At 50.2% G+C, this 17,636-nt stretch overlaps 1 protein-coding gene across 13 annotated transcripts in view; it reads left to right on the top strand.

Moving 5' to 3' along the window:
* The window catches only part of LOC141121836 (uncharacterized), a 963,509-nt gene that overhangs the window by 406,440 nt on the left and 539,433 nt on the right, over positions 1 to 17,636 (top strand). For 4 of the 13 annotated variants that reach the window (XM_073611553.1, XM_073611560.1, XM_073611561.1 and 1 more), the window contains one exon: positions 16,371 to 16,577. The exons of 7 other annotated variants lie outside the window; for them this stretch is intronic. In XM_073611553.1, coding sequence (XP_073467654.1) covers positions 16,371 to 16,577 — 207 coding nt within the window. Of the gene's footprint in view, positions 1 to 15,867; positions 15,966 to 16,370; positions 16,578 to 17,636 lie in introns of all 13 variants that reach the window. 2 more of the 13 variants (XM_073611552.1, XM_073611566.1) reach the window with 2 other exon arrangements.

Raw genomic sequence — 17,636 nt, 5'->3', positions numbered from 1 at the left:
TCTTCATACACACTCAGAGCTCCTCCTCTTCGTACACACTCAGAGCTCCGCCTCTTCATACACACTCAGAGCTCCTCCTCTTCATACACACTCAGAGCTCCGCCTCTTCATACACACTCAGAGCTCCGCCTCTTCATACACACTCAGAGCTCCGCCTCTTCATACACACTCAGAGCTCCGCCTCTTCATACACACTCAGAGCTCCTCCTCTCCATACACACTCAGAGCTCCGCCTCTTCATACACACTCAGAGCTCCGCCTCTTCATACACACTCAGGCAGGAAAGAAAGGGGAAGGATATACAGTACATACACACAGCACAAGGCCGTGTTCACATTACCAAACATTTCTCAAGGCTGAAGTTCCTCTGATCTCCACAAGGTGGTGATCTCACCTCTACCCAGACAGGAAGTCTCTATGGAATACAGACAGGAAGTGATGTCAGCTACAGACAGGACATTCCATTTGGTAAGGGTTGCGACTAGTTCCCATCCCGCAGATTCACCTAGTCAATTCTGAGGATGGGATCTAGCTTGCTCAATGTGAACTGGCTAGTTCCTATCCCACAGAATAACCTTTTTGCCCCCTAGTGGTCAGGTCATGTAGAAGGATGGGAACTAGACAGTTCACTATGAAGGAGCTAGTTCCCATCCTGCTAAAAGACCTTTCTTCATTATTACCATACAGGTCACATAGAGGGATGGGAACTTTATTCAGTATAAACAATCCTGCATAGTATACAACTCTGGTGAACTCCATGCCCTAGAGCAGTGGTTCTCAACTTGGGGGTCGAATGATGATTTGCCAGGGGTCACCAGATCCTGGGCGGTTCCTGAAGCCTGCACCGCTCTCCCGGCCTTTTTGCGGCCTCCCAGCTAGGCTGTTCCTGGAGCCCGCGGCCGCCCACTCAGCCTCTTCGCAGCCGCCCATTCAGTTCAAGACATGGCTGGGGGACATATACTAGAAGTCAGCTGACTGGTGAGGAATGTGAAGTGGGAGGGGCTGGAGGAGACCCTATCTCCTGATTTTGGCATAGGTGTCACTGCTGCGAGACACCACAGAGCTGGAGACACAGTGAAGCTGGAGACACAGTGAGTAACACTACCTGTGATTAGAGTTGCCATTAAAAGTCCCCACTACAGTTCTCAGATCAGCAGATGACCTTAATCAAGAGCACCTAACTAGACTGATCAGAACTCTGATCCCACCAGCACTGCTACTTATCCCAACTCCCCGCCAGCACTGCTACTCACCCCATTCCCCCCACCCCACATCAAGGAGTAAGAAAATAAATAAAAATAGAGAATACATGGAAGGGAGAGGAAAAGAGGGGGATGAACAAAGAAAAAAGGATAGAAAGAATAAGAGAAAAAACTAAAAAGACGGCTAGAGAGAGGGATGGGGAAAAAAAAAACAAGAAATTAGGATAGAGAGAGATAAAAGGGAAAGAAAGTTGAATAAAGAGAAAGAGTGGTACGTCCTAAAATGTACCATAAGGAGTTTAATACTGTACGAGTGGAAGGGACTTGGGGAGCGCTAAATGTCCGTGGGTTAGAAGCGCAAATTACTTGTCTTGCTTTGGGTGGTGATGACAACCCACGCTACAAAAATAATTTCACTGTTAGGGGTCCCCACAACTTGGGAATTTTTATCAAGGGGTCACGGCACTAGAGAGGTTGAGAACCATTGCCCAAGAGGGTTAAGGCAGTGCTGGAAAATAATGGGGGCCACACAAAATATTGACACTTTGGGCCCAATTTGGACTTTTTCACTTAGGGGTGTACTCACTTTTGTTGCCAACGGTTTAGGCCTTAATGGCTGTGTTTTGATTTATTTTGAGGGGACAGCAAATTTACACTGTTATACAAGCTGTACACTCACTACTTTACATTGTAGCAAAGTGTCATTTCTTCAGTGTTGTCACATGAAAAGATAGAGAAAAATATTTCCAAAAATGTGACTCACTTTTGTAAGATACTGTATAATGAAATAAAATTACATTTATCATAAAAAAAAAAAATGCATGATCCACATGAAAATAAAAATGAATTGTGTATACCCACCAATATCCATAATCAAAAAGCATAGAACCTCCATGGACTCTGTACATTGTACATAATACAAACATGACAGATACAATAAACTTATTTTAACATCAATTTCCTTACAATAAACATTTGATAATTTTATAAATAACCTTTAAAGTTCATATAAATATACTAATTAGTATATTAATATTTAAATCATAATTAACTAGCCACTGACAGAATTTTATACAATCAAATACATCCATAAATACCATAAGTGGGACATTATTGGTGAGTGGATCTGCAGTGCAGGGGAGCCATCCCCCAAAACAGTCAAGGACAACAGAGAGAATAGAGAAAATGACGGCAATCAGATACGAGAAGCACAATATCTGCCCTCAGGATACCTATGAATGTATGTCAAGGTAATAATATAACATTAGGATGCAGTCAGGTGTGAGTACATATGTTTACTACTAGGAACCAACTCAAATTATTCCAACAGCCTCTAATGCCCTGTACACACGGTCGGACTTTGTTCGGACATTCTGACAACAAAATCCTAGGATTTTTTCTGACAGATGTTGGCTCAAACTTGTCTTGCATACACACGGTCACACACAGTTGTCGGAAAATCCGATCATTCTGAACGCGGTGATGTAAAACACGTACGTCTGGACTATAAATGGGGCAGTGGCCAATAGCTTTCATATCTTTATTTATTCTGAGCATGCGTGGCACTTTGTCGGTCGGATTTGTGTACACACGATCGGATTTTCCGACAACGGATTTTGTTGTTGGAAAATTTTATATCCTGCTCTCAAACTTTGTGTGTCGGAAATTCCGATGGAAAATGTGTGATGGAGCCTACACACGGTCGGAATTTCCGACAACAAGGTCCTATCACACATTTTCCGTCAGAAAATCCGACCGTGTGTACGGGGCATAAGGCAGTCAATAAGAAAATCGCCGTTCTCTATTTTCTCTTTGTTGTCCTTGACCATATTTGGGGATGGCTCCCCCGCACTGCAGATCCACTCACCAATAATGTCCCACTTATGGTATTTATGGATGTATTTGATTGTATAAAATTATGTCAGTGGCTAGTTAATTATGATTCAAATATAATATACTGATTATCATAATTATATGAACTTTAAAGGTTACCTCAAACTTCCTGATAAAACTTTGGTGAAATACGTAGAAGGCTGGCAGTAGTACAGACTTACAGAATATTTGACTTTGACTGTTTATAAAATTCTCAAATATTTATTATAAGGAAATTGATGTTGAAATAAGTTTATTGTATCTATCATGTTTGTAGTATGTACAATGTGCAGAGTCCAGGGAGGTTCTATGCTTTTTGATTATGGGTATTATAGGTATACACAAATAATTTTTATTTTCATGTGGATCATGAATTTTTCTTCAATAATAAATGATTTTGTCATTATGTTCATTAATTTTTAATGGCAGTTTTTGGGGCTGGGACTTTACATGTATACTGTAGGTTTTAAGAAATACACGATTCAAAAGTTTAAAGAAAAATAAAAATATACAAAATTGTATTTAACATATATGTATAATAAAATCTAAAAGGACAGACAGCTTAAAGCCACTGTGACATTATGACTTATTAAGGGTGTTGTTATCCTGGTTGGAGAAACCGAGAAGTCCGCTTACGCATTTCAAGGGAAAGACCTTCTTCATAATTTATTGTCTAAATGAGAGAGAGAGAGACAGAGAGAGAAGGAGGAAAGGAGAGACAGAGAGACAGACACAGAGAGGAGGAAAGGAGAGAGAGATAGAGAGAAAGAGGGGTAGGGGAGAGAGGGGGGATGAGAGAGAGAGAGAGAGAGGGGGGGAGGAGAGAGAGAGGGGGGAAGGAGAGAGAGAGGGGGAAGGAGAGAGAGAGGGGGTAGGAGAGAGAGGGGGGAGGAGAGAGAGAGGGGGAGGAGAGAGAGAGAGGGAGGGAGAGAGAGAGGGGGGGAGAGAGAGGGGGGAAGGAGAGAGAGAGAGGGGGGAATGAGAGAGAGGGGGGAATGAGAGAAAGGGGGGGGAGGAGAGAGAAAGAGGAGGGGAAGGAGAGCGAGGAGGGGAAGGAGAGCGAGGAGGGGAAGGAGAGCGAGAGGGGGAAGGAGAGAGAGAGAGGGGGGAGGAGAGAGAGAGGGGGGGGAGGAGAGAGAGAGAGGGAGGGAGAGAGAGAGGGGGGAGGAGAGAGAGGGGGAGGAGAGAGGGGGAGGAGAGAGAGAAGGGGGAGGAGACAGAGAGAGAGGGGGAGGAGAGAGAGAGGGGGAGGAGAGAGAGAGAGGGGGGAGGAGACAGAGAGGAGGGGAAGGAGAGAGAGGAGGGAAGGAGAGAGAGAGAGAAAGGAGGGGAAGGAGAGAGAGAGAGGGGGAGGAGAGAGAGGGGGGGGGAGAGAGAGGGGGGGAGGAGAGAGAGAGGGGGAGGAGAGAGAGAGGGGGAGGAGAGAGAGAGAGGGAGGAGAGAGAGAGAGGGGGGAGGAGAGAGAGGGGGGAAGGAGACAGAGGAGGGGAAGGAGAGAGAGAGAGAGGGGGGAGGAGAGAGAGAGAAAGGAGGGGAAGGAGAGAGAGAGAGAGAGAAAGGAGGGGAAGGAGAGAGAGAGGGGGGAGAGGAGAGAGAGAGAGGAGGGGAAGGAGAGAGAGAAAGAGAAAGGAGGGGAGGGAGAGAGAGAGAGGGGGGGAGGAGAGAGAGAGGGGGGGGGAGAGAGGGGGGGAGGAGAGAGAGAGGGGGGAGGAGAGAGAGAGGGGGAGGAGAGAGAGAGGGGGAGGAGAGAGAGAGGGGGAGGAGAGAGAGAGGGGGGAGGAGAGAGAGAGGGGGAGGAGAGAGAGAGGGGGAGGAGAGAGAGAGGGGGGAGGAGAGAGAGGGGGGAAGGAGAGAGAGAGGAGGGGAAAGAGAGAGAGAGAGAGGGGGGAGGAGAGAGAGAGAAAGGAGGGGAAGGAGAGAGGGAGAGAGAGAGAGAGAGAGAGAGAAAGGAGGGGAAGGAGAGAGGGAGAGAGAGATAGGAGGGGAAGGAGAGAGAGAAAGAGAAAGGAGGGGAAGGAGAGAGAGAGAAAGAGAAAGGAGGGGAAGGAGAGAGAGAGGAGGGGAAGGAGAGAGGGGGGGGAAGGAGAGAGAGAGGGGGGGAAGGAGAGAGAGAGGGGGAAGGAGAGAGAGAGAGGGGGAAGGAGAGAGAGAGGGGGGGAAGGAGAGAGAGAGAGGGGGGAAGGAGAGAGAGAGGGGGGGGAGGAGAGAGAGAGGGGGGGAAAGGAGAGAGAGAGAGAGAGGGGGGAAAGGAGAGAGAGAGAGAGAGGGGGAAGGACAGAGAGAGGGGGGGAAGGAGAGAGAGAGGGGGGGAAGGAGAGAGAGAGGGGGAAGGAGAGAGAGAGGGGGAAGGAGAGAGAGAGGGGGAGGAGATAGAGAGGGGGGAGGAGAGAGAGGGGGGGAGAGGAGGGGAAGGGATATATACAGAGAGGAGTATACAGGGAGATATACAGAGAAGGGTATACAGAGAGATATACAGAGAGGAGTATACAGGGAGATATACGTCACGGGGAATGCCACAGGGAAGTCCCGTCATGTCCCGTGCGTCAGAGGGGGCGGGGTCACCGGGTGGCCCCGCCCCCCCGTTATTTAAGAACCGGCAGACGAGGAGACGCCGTCACACAGCAGGAGCCTCTCTCCATGCCAGCATGGGTGCGGAGCGGCCCGGAGAAGAAAATGAAGAAGAGAAGAAAAGAAGAAGATGAAGAGAAGAGCGGGAGCCTCCCCCCATGCCATGGGTGCGGAGCGGCCCGAGGAGAAGAAGATAGAAGACGCCGCGGAGGAGATGCTGGACGAGAACATCGGAGGAAGAACCAGAAGAGCCAGAAGAACCAGAAGAAGAAGGAAGATAGAAGAAAGAAGAAGCATTTAAATAAAGGAATTGTCAAAAACTGTCTCTTGTCATTTTTAACATTTTTGACAGTTTTTTAGTGAAATGGTAGGGGTACTTTTGTACCTCCTTACGATTTCACACAGGGGGGGGATCTGGGGGTCCCCTTGTTAAAGGGGGCTTCCAGATTCTGATAAGCCCCCCGCCCGCAGACCCCCACAACCACCGGCCAGGGTTGTGGGGATGAGGCCCTTGTCCTCATCAACATGGGGACAAGGTGTTTTGGGGGGGCTACCCCAAAGCACCCTCCCAATGTTGAGGGCATGTGGCCTGGTACGGTTCAAGAGGGGGGGCGCTCTCTCGTCCCCCCTCTTTTCCTGCGGCCTGCCAGGTTGCGTGCTCGGATAAGGGTCTGGTATGGATTTTTGGGGGGACCCCACGCCGTTTTTTTGGCGCGGGGTTCCCCTTAAAATCCATACCAGACCTGTAGGGTCTGGTATGGAATTTAGGGGGACCCCCACGTCATTTTTTTTTAAATTTTGGCAGGGGTTCCCCTTAATATCCATACCAGACCTGAAGGGCCTGGTATGGAATTTAGGGGGACCCCCACGTCATTTTTTTTTTAAATTTTGGTTCGGGGTTCCCCTGTGGGGAATTCCCATGCCGTTTTTATCAATGAACTTCTATGTGTATTGTCGGACCGGCAATGCATTAATAGCCGCGAGTAGTTTTAAATGGCTTTTTTCCTTCGAAATGTTATCTTGCTGTCAGACTGTTCTAAACACGGGAAACATGCGCCCCTTTACAGGCATACTATAGACACCCCCCAGGTACGAAATTTAAAGTGATATTACACTTTTATTGTTTGACTTTAAGCATTATTAAAATCACTGCTCCTGAAAAAACGGCCGTTTTTAAAACTTTTTTTTGCATTGATCCATGTCCCCTGGGGCAGGACCCGGGTCCCCAAACACTTTTTATGACAATAACTTGCATATAAGCATATTAGCACTTTTGATTTCTCCCATAGACTTTTAAAGGGTGTTCCGCAGCATTCAAATTTGCCGCGAACACCCCAAATTGTTCGCTGTTCGGCGAACTTGCGAACAGCCAATGTTCGAGTCGAACATGAGTTTGACTCGAACTCGAAGCTCATCCCTAAGGGAGATATACAGAGGGGAGTATACAGGGAGATATACAGAGAAGTGTATACAGGGAGATATACAGAGAGGAGTATACAGGGAGGAGTATACAGAGATGAGTATACAGGGAGATATACAGAGAGAAGTATACAGGGAGATATACAGAGAGGAGTATACAGGGAGGAGTATACAGAGAGGAGTATACAGGGAGAACAGAGAAGATATAATATAAAATAAGATGGATGGACAGAGAGAGGGAGGGACCTTCAGGGTGAAAACGTGTTCTCTGCTCTGCTTGCAGCCTCCTATTCACTTCTGTTCAATTCACTTTCCCGCCTTCGATTTCCTGCTTCCTGGTCACATGTTTCCTGTTACATCACTAGGTGAATCTGCAGGATGGGAACTAGCTGCTACCATTTGATAAGACGTAGAGAGAAGACACGTTGCAAGATGTGGCAGCAGAGGAGGTAATATGTAGATTAACCCTTCAGGGGGGATCAGCCGCTGATCGAGTGACTTTTATCCGGCAGTGACCACACATGGATGGAAATGTGACCGATCCCTGCTGAACCAGCTGAATTTCCATGTCTCTATGGTCACCATAAGTGACTTCCTCCCCTCCCCCTCATCTCCTTCATTATGTAAGTCATGCTGAGATAATCTCCCAGCATGACATGGGGGGAATGAGAGAGAGAGGGAGGAGGGAAGGAGAGAGAGAGGAGGGAAGGAAAGAGAGGAGGGAAGGAGAGAGAGAGGAGGGAAGGAGAGAGAGAGGGGAGGGGGGGGGAGAGAGAGAGGAGGGAAGGAGAGAGAGGGGGAAGGAGAGAGAGAGGGAGGAGGGAAGGAAAGAGAGGAGGGAAGGAGAGAGAGAGGAGAGAGAGAGGGGGGGGAAGGAGAGAGAGAGGAGGGAAGGAGAGAGAGGGGGAAGGAGAGAGAGAGGGAGGAGGGAAGGAGAGAGAGAAGGGGAAGGAGAGAGAGAGGGGGAAGGAGAGAGAGGGGAGGGAAGGAGAGAGAGAGGACGGAAGGAGAGAGAAAGGAGGGAAGGAGAGAGAGAGGAGGGAAGGAGAGAGAGGGGGAAGGAGAGAGAGAGGAGAGAGAGGGGGGGGAGGAGAGAGAGAGGAGGGAAGGAGAGAGAGAGGGGGAAGGAGAGAGAGAGGAGGGAAGGAGAGAGAGAGGAGAGAGAGAGGGGGGAAGGAGAGAGAGAGAGGAGGGAAGGAGAGAGAGGGGGAAGGAGAGAGAGAGGGAGGAGGGAAGGAGAGAGAGAGGGGGAAGGAGAGAGAGGGGGAAGGAGAGAGAGGGGGAAGGAGAGAGAGGGGGAAGGAGAGAGAGGGGGAAGGAGAGAGAGAGGAGGGAAGGAGAGAGAGAGGAGGGAAGGAGACAGAGAGGAGGGAAGGAGACAGAGAGGAGGGAAGGAGACAGAGAGGTGAGAGAGAGGGGGGAAGGAGAGAGAGAGAGGGGGGAGGGGAGAAAGAGAGGGGAAGGAAGGAGAGAGAGAGACGAGAAGGAGGGAGAGAGAGAGAAGGAGAAGCAGGGAGAGAGAGAGAGGAGAGAGAGAGGAGAAGGAGAGAGAGAGGAGAAGGAGAGAGGAAGAGAGAGAGAGGAGGGGAAGGAGTAGAGAGAGAGGGAAAGAGAGAGAGAGGAGGAGAAGTAGAGAGAGGTAGTGAGGGAGAGATGGAGAGAGAGAGAGAGAAGGAGAAAGAGACAGAGAGAGAGAGAGGATGAGAAGGAGAGAGAGGGAGAGAGAGAGAGAGGAGAAGGAGAGAGAGGGAGAGAGAAAGGATGGCAAGGAGAGAGAGAGAGGAGGGGAAGGAGTAGAGAGAGAGGGAAAGAGAGAGAGAAATGAGGAGAAGGAGAGAGAGGGAGAGAGGAGGAGAAGGAGAGGGATGGAGAGAGAGGGGGAGAGAGGAGAAGGAGAGAGAGAGGAGAAGGAGACAGAGAGAGAGAGAGAGAGAGAGAGAGGAGGAGAAAGAGAGAGAGAGGAGAAGGAGAGAGGGAGAGAGAGAGAGGAGGAGAAGGAGAGAGAGAGAGGGAGGGAGAGAGAGGAGAAGGAGAGAGAGAGGATGAGAAGGAGAGAGAGGGAGAGAGAGAGAAAGAAGGAGAGAGAGAGGAGGAGAGGGAGAGAGAGGAGAAGGAGAGAGAGAGGAGGAGAGGGAGAGAGAGGAGAAGGAGAGAGAGGGGGGAAGGAGAGAGAAAGGATGGCAAGGAGAGAGAGAAAAAGAGGGGAAGGAGAGAGGGGGGAGGAGAGAGAGAGGGGGAGGAAGGAGAGAGAGGGAGGAGAAAGGGGGAGGAGAGAGAGAGGGAGGAGAGAGAGGGAGGAGAAAAGGGGGGAAGAGAGAGGGGGAGAGAGGGAGGAGAAAGGGAGAGAGGGGGGAAGAAGAGGGAGGGGGAGAGAGGGGGGGAAGGAGAGAGAGAGAGCAGGAGGGAGAGAGAGAGAGAGGGAGGAGAGTGAGAGATGCAGGGGAAAGAGGGGAGGAGAGAGGGGGAAGCAGAGAGTGGAGAGGAGAGAGAGGGGGAAAGGAGAGGGAGGGGTAGGGGGGAAGGAGGGGGAGGGGGGAGAGAGAAGAGAAAAGGGAGGAGAGAGAGAGAAGAGAAAGGGGGAGGAGAGAGAGAGAGGGAGGGAGGAGAAAGGGGGGGGAAAGAGAGAGGGAGGAGAGAGAGGGAGGAGAAAGAGAGAGGGAGGAGAGAGGGGGAAGCGGAGAGAGAGAGGGGGGGAAGGAGGGGGAGGGGGGAGAGAGAGGGGAGGAGAGAGAGAGAGAGGAGGAGGGAGAGAGAGAGAGGGAGGAGAGTGAGAGATGCAGGAGAAAGGGGGGAGGAGAGGGAGGAGAGAGGGGGAAGCAGAGAGAGGAGAGAGAGGGGGAAAGGAGAGGGGGAAGGAGAGGGAGGGGGAAGGAGGGGGAGAGAGAAGAGAAAGGGGGAGGAGAGAGGGAGGGAGGAGAAAGGGGGGAGGAGAGAGGGGGAGAGAGAGAGGGAGGAGAAAGAGAGAGGGAGGAAAGGAGAGGGAGGGGGAGAGAGAGAGGGGAGAAGAGGAGGGAGAGAGAGAGAGAGAGAGTATACCGGGAGATATACAGAGAGGTGGAGAGGTATACAGGGAGATATACAGAGAGAGGGGTATACAGGGATATATACAGAGAGAGGGGTATACAGGGAGATATACAGAGAGAGGGGTATACAGGGAGATATACAGAGAGAGGGGTATACAGGGATATATACAGAGAGAGGGGTATACAGGGAGATATATAGAGAGAGAGGGGTATCCAGGGAGATATACAGAGAGAAGTATACAGGGAGATATACAGAGGGGTAGCCAGGGAGATATACAGAGAGGGGTATACAGAGAAGGGTATACAGGGAGATATACAGAGAAGGGTATACAGGGAGATATACAGAGAGGGGTATACAGGGAGATATACAGAGAGGGGTATACAGGGAGATATACAGAGAGGAGTATACAGAGAGGAGTATACAGAGAGAGGTATACAGGGAGATATACAGAGAAGGGTATACAGGGAGATATACAGAGAGGGGTATACAGGGAGATCTACAGAGAGGAGTATACAGAGAGGAGTATACAGAGAGAGGTATTCAGGGAGATATACAGAGAAGGGTATACAGGGAGATATACAGAGAAGGGTATACAGGGAGATATACAGAGGGGGGTATACAGGGAGATATACAGAGAGCGGTATACAGGGAGATATACAGAGAAGGGTATGCAGGGAGATATACAGAGAAGGGTATACAGGGAGATATACAGAGGGGGGTATACAGGGAGATATACAGAGAGCGGTATACAGGGAGATATACAGAGAAGGGTATACAGGGAGATATACAGAGGGGGGTATACAGGGAGATATACAGAGAGCGGTATACAGGGAGATATACAGAGAAGGGTATACAGGGAGATATACAGAGAGGAGTATACAGGGAGATATACAGAAAGGAGTATACAGGTCACATGTTCCTGGTCACATGTTTCCTGTTACATCACTAGGTGAATCTGCAGGATGGGAACTAGCTGCTACCATTTGGTAAGACATAGAGAGAAGACACGTTGCAAGATGTGGCAGCAGAGGAGGTAATATGTAGATTAACTCTTTAGGGGGGATCAGCCGCTGATCGAGTGACTTTTATCCGGCAGTGACCACACATGGATGGAAATGTGACCGATCCCTGCTGAACCAGCTGAATTTCCATGTATCTATGGTCACCTTATATGACTTCCTCCCCTCCCCCTCATCTCCTTCATTATGAAATAATGATAATCTCCCAGCATGACATGGGGGGGGATGAGAGAGAGAGGGAGGAGGGAAGGAGAGAGGGGGAGGGGAGGAGAGAGAGGAGGAGAAGGAGAGAGAGAGGAGAAGGAGAGGGAGGAGGAGAAGGAGAGAAAGGGAGATAGAGGGGGAGAGAGAGAGGAGGAGGAGAAGGAGAGAGAGAGAGGAGAAGGAGAGAGAGAGGAGGAGAAGGAGAGAGAGAGGAGGAGAGAGAGAGGAGGAGGAGAAGGAGAGAGAGGGGGGGAGAAGGAGAGAGAGAGAGAGAGGAAAAGGAGAGAGGGAGGGAGAGAGGAGGGGAAGGAGAGGGAGGGAGAGAGGAGGGGAAGGAGAGGGAGGGAGAGAGGAGGGGAAGGAGAGGGAGAGAGAGGAGGAGGAGAAGGAGAGAGAGAGAGGAGGAGAAGGAGAGAGAGAGAGGAGGAGAAGGAGAGAGGCGGAGAAGGAGAGAGAGGGGGGGGAGAGAGATAGGAGGAGAGAGAGAGAGAGGAGAGAGAGAGAGAGGAGGAGAGAGAGGGAGAGAGAGAGAGAGGAGGAGGAGAGGAGAGAGAGAGAGAGGAGGAGGAGAAGGAGAGAGAGGGGGAGAGAGAGAGAGGAGGAGAAGGATAGAGAGAGAGAGAGAGAGAGAGGAGGAGAAGGAGAGAGAAAGGAGAAAGGGGGGGGAGGGAGGAGAAAGGGGGGGGGAGGGAGGAGAAAGGGGGGGGGGGAGAGGAGAAAGGGGGGAGGGAGGAGAGAGAGAGGGAGGAGAGAGGGGAAGCAGAGAGAGGAGAGAGGGGGAAGGAGGGGGAGGGGGAGGAGAGAGAGAAGGAGGGAGAGAGAGAGAGAGAGAGTGTATACAGGGAGATATACAGAGAGAGGGGTATACAGGGATATATACAGAGAGAGGGGTATACAGGGATATATACAGAGAGGGGTATAAAGGGATATATACAGAGAGGGGTATACAGGGAGATATACAGAGAGAGAGGGGTATACAGGGAGATATACAGAGAGAGAGGGGTATCCAGGGAGATATACAGAGAGAGAGGGGTATCCAGGGAGATATACAGAGAGGGGTATACAGGGAGATATACAGAGAGGAGTATACAGGGAGATATACAGAGAGAGGTATACAGGGAGATATACAGAAAAGAGTATACAGGGAGATATACAGAGAGGAGTATACAGGGAGATATACAGAAAGAAGTATACAGGTCACATGTTCCTGGTCACATGTTTCCTGTTACATCACTAGCACTAGGTGAATCTGCAGGATGGGAACTAGCTGCTACCATTTGGTAAGACATAGAGAGAAGACACGTTGCAGGATGTGGCAGCAGAGGAGGTAATATGTAGATTAACTCTTTAGGGGGGATCAGCCGCTGATCGAGTGACTTTTATCCGGCAGTGACCACACATGGATGGAAATGTGACCGATCCCTGCTGAACCAGCTGAATTTCCATGTATCTATGGTCACCTTATATGACTTCCTCCCCTCCCCCTCATCTCCTTCATTATGAAATAATGATAATCTCCCAGCATGACATGGGGGGGATGAGAGAGAGAGGGAGGAGGGAAGGAGAGAGGGGGAGGGGAGAAAGAGAGGGGAGAAAGGGGGGAGGAGAGAGAGGAGGAGAAGGAGAGAGAGGAGGAGGAGGAGAAGGAGAGAGAGGGAGATAGAGGGGGAGAGAGAGAGGAGGAGGGGGAGAGAGAGAGGAGGAGGGGAGAGAGAGAGGAGGAGGGGGAGAGAGAGAGGAGGAGAAGGAGAGAGAGAGGAGGAGAAGGAGAGAGAGGAGGAGGAGAAGGAGAGAGAGGGGGAGAGAGAGAGAGAGAGGGGGGGGGGGGAGAAGGAGAGAGAGAGAGGGAGAGAGGGGGGGGAGAGAGAGAGAGGGAGAGAGGAGAAGGAGAGAGAGAGGGAGGGAGAGAGGAGGGGAAGGAGAGAGAGAGAGAGAGAGAGGGGGGGAGAAGGAGAGAGAGAGGAGAAGGAGAGAGAGAGGGAGGGAGAGAGGAGGGGAAGGAGAGAGAGAGAGAGGGGAGGAGAAGGAGAGAGAGGAGAAGGAGAGAGAGGGAGAGAGAGAGAGAGAGAGGAGGAGAAGGAGAGAGGCGGAGAAGGAGAGAGAGGGAGAGAGAGGGGGGGGAGAGAGAGATAGGAGGAGAGAGAGAGGGAGAGAGAGAGAGAGGAGGAGGAGGAGGAGAGAGAGAGGGAGAGAGAGAGAGAGGAGGAGGAGGAGAAGGAGAGAGAGGGGGAGAGAGAGAGAGGAGGAGAGAGAGAGAGAGAGAGAGAGAGGAGGAGAAGGAGAGAGAGGAGGAGAAGGAGAGAGAAAGGAGAAAGGGGGGGGAGAGGGAGGAGAAAGGGGGGGGAGAGAGAGGAGAAAGGGGGGGAGAGAGAGGAGAAAGGGGGGGGAGAGAGAGGAGAAAGGGGGGGGAGAGAGAGGAGAAAGGGGGGGGAGAGAGGAGAAAGGGGGGGGAGAGAGGAGAAAGGGGGGAGGGAGGAGAGAGAGAGGGAGGAGAGAGGGGAAGCAGAGAGAGGAGAGAGGGGGAAGGAGGGGGAGGGGGAGGGGGGAGGAGAGGGGGAAGGAGGGGGAGGGGGGAGGAGAGAGAGAAGGAGGGAGAGAGAGAGAGAGAGAGAAGGAGAGAGAGAGAGAAGGAGAGAGAGAGAGAGAGAGAGAGAGTGTATACAGGGAGATATACAGAGAGAGGGGTATACAGGGATATATACAGGGAGATATATAGAGAGAGAGGGTTATACAGGGAGATATACAGAGAGAGAGGGGTATACAGGGAGATATACAGAGAGAGAGGGGTATCCAGGGAGATATACAGAGAGAGAGGGGTATCCAGGGAGATATACAGAGAGGGGTATACAGGGAGATATACAGAGAGGAGTATACAGGGAGATATACAGAGAGAGGTATACAGGGAGATATACAGAGAAGAGTATACAGGGAGATATACAGAGAGGAGTATACAGGGAGATATACAGAAAGAAGTATACAGGTCACATGTTCCTGGTCACATGTTTCCTGTTACATCACTAGGTGAATCTGCAGGATGGGAACTAGCTGCTACCATTTGATAAGACGTAGAGAGAAGACACGTTGCAAGATGTGGCAGCAGAGGAGGTAATATGTAGATTAACCCTTCAGGGGGGATCAGCCGCTGATGGAGTGACTTTTATCCGGCAGTGACCACACATGGATGGAAATGTGACCGATCCCTGCTGAACCAGCTGAATTTCCATGTCTCTATGGTCACCATAAGTGACTTCCTCCCCTCCCCCTCATCTCCTTCATTATGTAAGTCATGCTGAGATAATCTCCCATTGGCTGAGCAATATTCTCATTTGTCTCTGAGCTCCTTCTTGCTATTCCTCGTCCTGCCTGTTGTTTCCTTGGATTGATTTTCTGTGTAGTGACCCCGGCTTCATCTCTTGGATGCGCTCGTCTGTTGCTTGTCCTGACCTTTATCCTGATTCCTGGATCTCCTCCTCATCTCTCCTCCATATCCTCTTACACAGCTTTTCTCCACACCTGTAGTGATCCTGGGGGAGGAAACTTGGCACCAGCACTCAGCAAAATCCATCCTCACCATTAGGAGCTCTGGAGAAAATTGTCTGCTATTTGCACTCTGTTCCTCCGCACGTCACCTGATCACATGAGAGCTTACTTTCACAGATTCCTGACAGATTTCTGTATGGTAAAGGTCAAAGTTCACTCTTCAGTTTAGGAGAGGTAGGACACACCCAGAAACAATGATTTGGTTTGCATTGGAGCCTCATATAGAGGACCCCTCAAATCTCTCCATCCAAAATCAGCACATCCTATGATGTCACACTGACCTCACAGCTCCTCCTCCCAATGTTCCTCCATCTGCCTTTTTTTCTGATGCTCTTAGGATGTGGGCGGACCCTTGGCATCCTCACTAGCAAAGTGGGACTGTTGGTCATGCATTGTATGTAATGATGTCAGAATGCCTGCTATAAGCTTTTAACCTGCGTAGTGTGAGGGTCCTGTGTGGGTAAATTGTTCATGAGTCAGAAGTGGGGTGTTAATAAAATGGAGACTTGAATGATGAGGTGAGGAGGATTCTGGGAATATCATTTGTTTTTACTATTTGTGTTCATATCCTAGAATTTTCCTCCTGTGAAGTCTGGAGATCATATGACCATCACATTGCCTCCACCTCCCTCCCTGATAGAATAGAGAAATACAAAGAAGATTCTAGAAGTCACCAGAGAGATCATGGAGGAGAGGTGAGTGGTGCTGGGAATTCTGGGACATTATCCAGTAACAGACAAGGGATGTGTCTGGATGGTGACTGTATCATTGTGTGTGTCAGGATCCTATAAGGTGTCAGGATGTCACTGTCTATTTCTCCATGGAGGAGTGGGAGTATTTAGAAGGACACAAGGATCTCTACAAGGACGTCATGATGGACAATCAGCCGCCCCTCACATCACCGGGTAAGAGGAGACTTTATTGTAAAGGAGAGAGCAGTACGGAGGCTCCACCTAGATCCCCCATCATCTGATAAACACATAGAAACAATGTATTCAGTCAGTGTGTGTTTCCCACAGATGGATCCAGTAATGGGAACCCACCAGAGAGATGTCCCCGTCCTCTGTATTCCCGGGATTCCACACAGGAAGGTCACACCATCCCTCACCATCATCAGGTAGATGAGAAACAATCACTGATAGTATCATTAGGATCTGTACATTATCTACATTGTTACCATTGATGTCGTTTTTATTATATATTCAGAGTGGAAACCTGAGAGATTCTAAAGTTGAAGTTAAAGAAGAGATAAAAGAGGAGGATGATGAGGATGGGGTGATAGAGGAGTCAGATTATCTAAAAGAACACAAAGATCTGTCCCAAGACACCATGGTGGAGTCATCCAGCTCCAGAAACCCACCAGAGAGATGTCCCCATCCTCTGTATTCGCGGGATTCCACACAGGAAGATCACACCATCCCTCACCATCATCAGGTAGATGATTGACAATTATTGGTAGTTTCATATTGGTGATTCATACACAGCATGTTTATTACAATGAATGTTTTATTATATCTTTCAGAGTGGAAACCTCGGGGATGATAATATTGATGCTAAAGAAGAGTATAAAGAGGAGGATGAGGAGTATGGAGTGATGGAGGAGTTTTCAGAAGGACACAAGAATATGATGGAGCCACCTAATACCAGGAACCCACCAGACAGATGTCCTCATCCTTTGTATTCCCGGGATTCCACACAGGAAGATCACACCATCCCTCACTGTTACAAGGTTGGTGGGATGGATCATCTAGAACATGAACTCGAGTAGGCAAGGGGATTTATTTACTTAAGGCAAATTCACTGTGCACTACAAGTGAACTTGGAAGTGCAGTCGTTGTAGATCTGAGGGGAACATAAAAAAACAGCATTTTCTCCAGTCATCTTCTAGGACGGCACACCTGAGAGATGACGGGTCTCACCTGACAGGAAGCACAATCAATAACAGAGTTTAAAAGGCCCCACCCTTCCCTCTGTCCCTCAGTTCTTGATTGTGCTTCCCACGAGATGCAGCAAAACCTTTTTGTTTTTTCCTCTGGACTGAGGCCTGGGGCTGAGGTCCCCCCCTGGGCATCAGACCCTAGGCAGACCAGTGGTGGATGCAGGGTCTGGTAAGGCTTTATTTTTCCCAGGGGGGATATTATCCCCAAAGTGTACCCAGGGGGAGCAGCAGATGCAGAAGAGTCCCCCTGTGAGCTGGAGGCCCCTGGACATAGTGAAGGTGTGTCCTGAACTCCAGGGACCATATAACCAACTTTCTACCCTACCCAATAGCGGTGGATGGGATGGAGGAGTAGATCTGCACACCCCTTCTGCCCGGGGGGCAAGAAGCTCCTGAGCATGCGGGATCCCTGGCATGGCGTGTTCGGCTTCTGCTGGCGCTACTGCGCAGGTCCGGATGCCGGGCAGAGGGGCATAGCGCACACACAGCGTCACTTACGCCAGGTCACCTCCTGGGACGGAGGCTCCGGCAAGATGGCGATTGGCGCTGATAAACGAGGCCTAAAGCGGCAGTGGAGCGGGGGTCCAAGGTCCTGGTGCCTTCTAAAGCCGCCTAAGGCGATACTTCCCCGCACGGTCGGAAAGCCTAGGAGGGATGGAGAAGAAGGCTGGGCCGAGTGCGGCCACAGTGCTTGAGAAGACCACAAGGGGTGAGTCTACCTGGCTGTTGTGGGGGTAAGGTTAGGGGTGGCCCTATTCCCTCACCCCCGCAGAACACCTTAAAGGGGCCAGCTAATGAGTAATTATTCTTTGTGTTTCCACAGAAACAGAATGCCCTGCCCAGGGGTCT

The sequence above is a fragment of the Aquarana catesbeiana genome, unplaced genomic scaffold (genome assembly GCF_042186555.1).
Source record: "Aquarana catesbeiana isolate 2022-GZ unplaced genomic scaffold, ASM4218655v1 unanchor233, whole genome shotgun sequence".
In the NCBI taxonomy this organism is placed as follows: Eukaryota; Metazoa; Chordata; class Amphibia; order Anura; family Ranidae; genus Aquarana; species Aquarana catesbeiana.
Note: the sequence above shows the minus strand (reverse complement) of the source record. Positions and strands in the feature narration are given on the sequence as shown.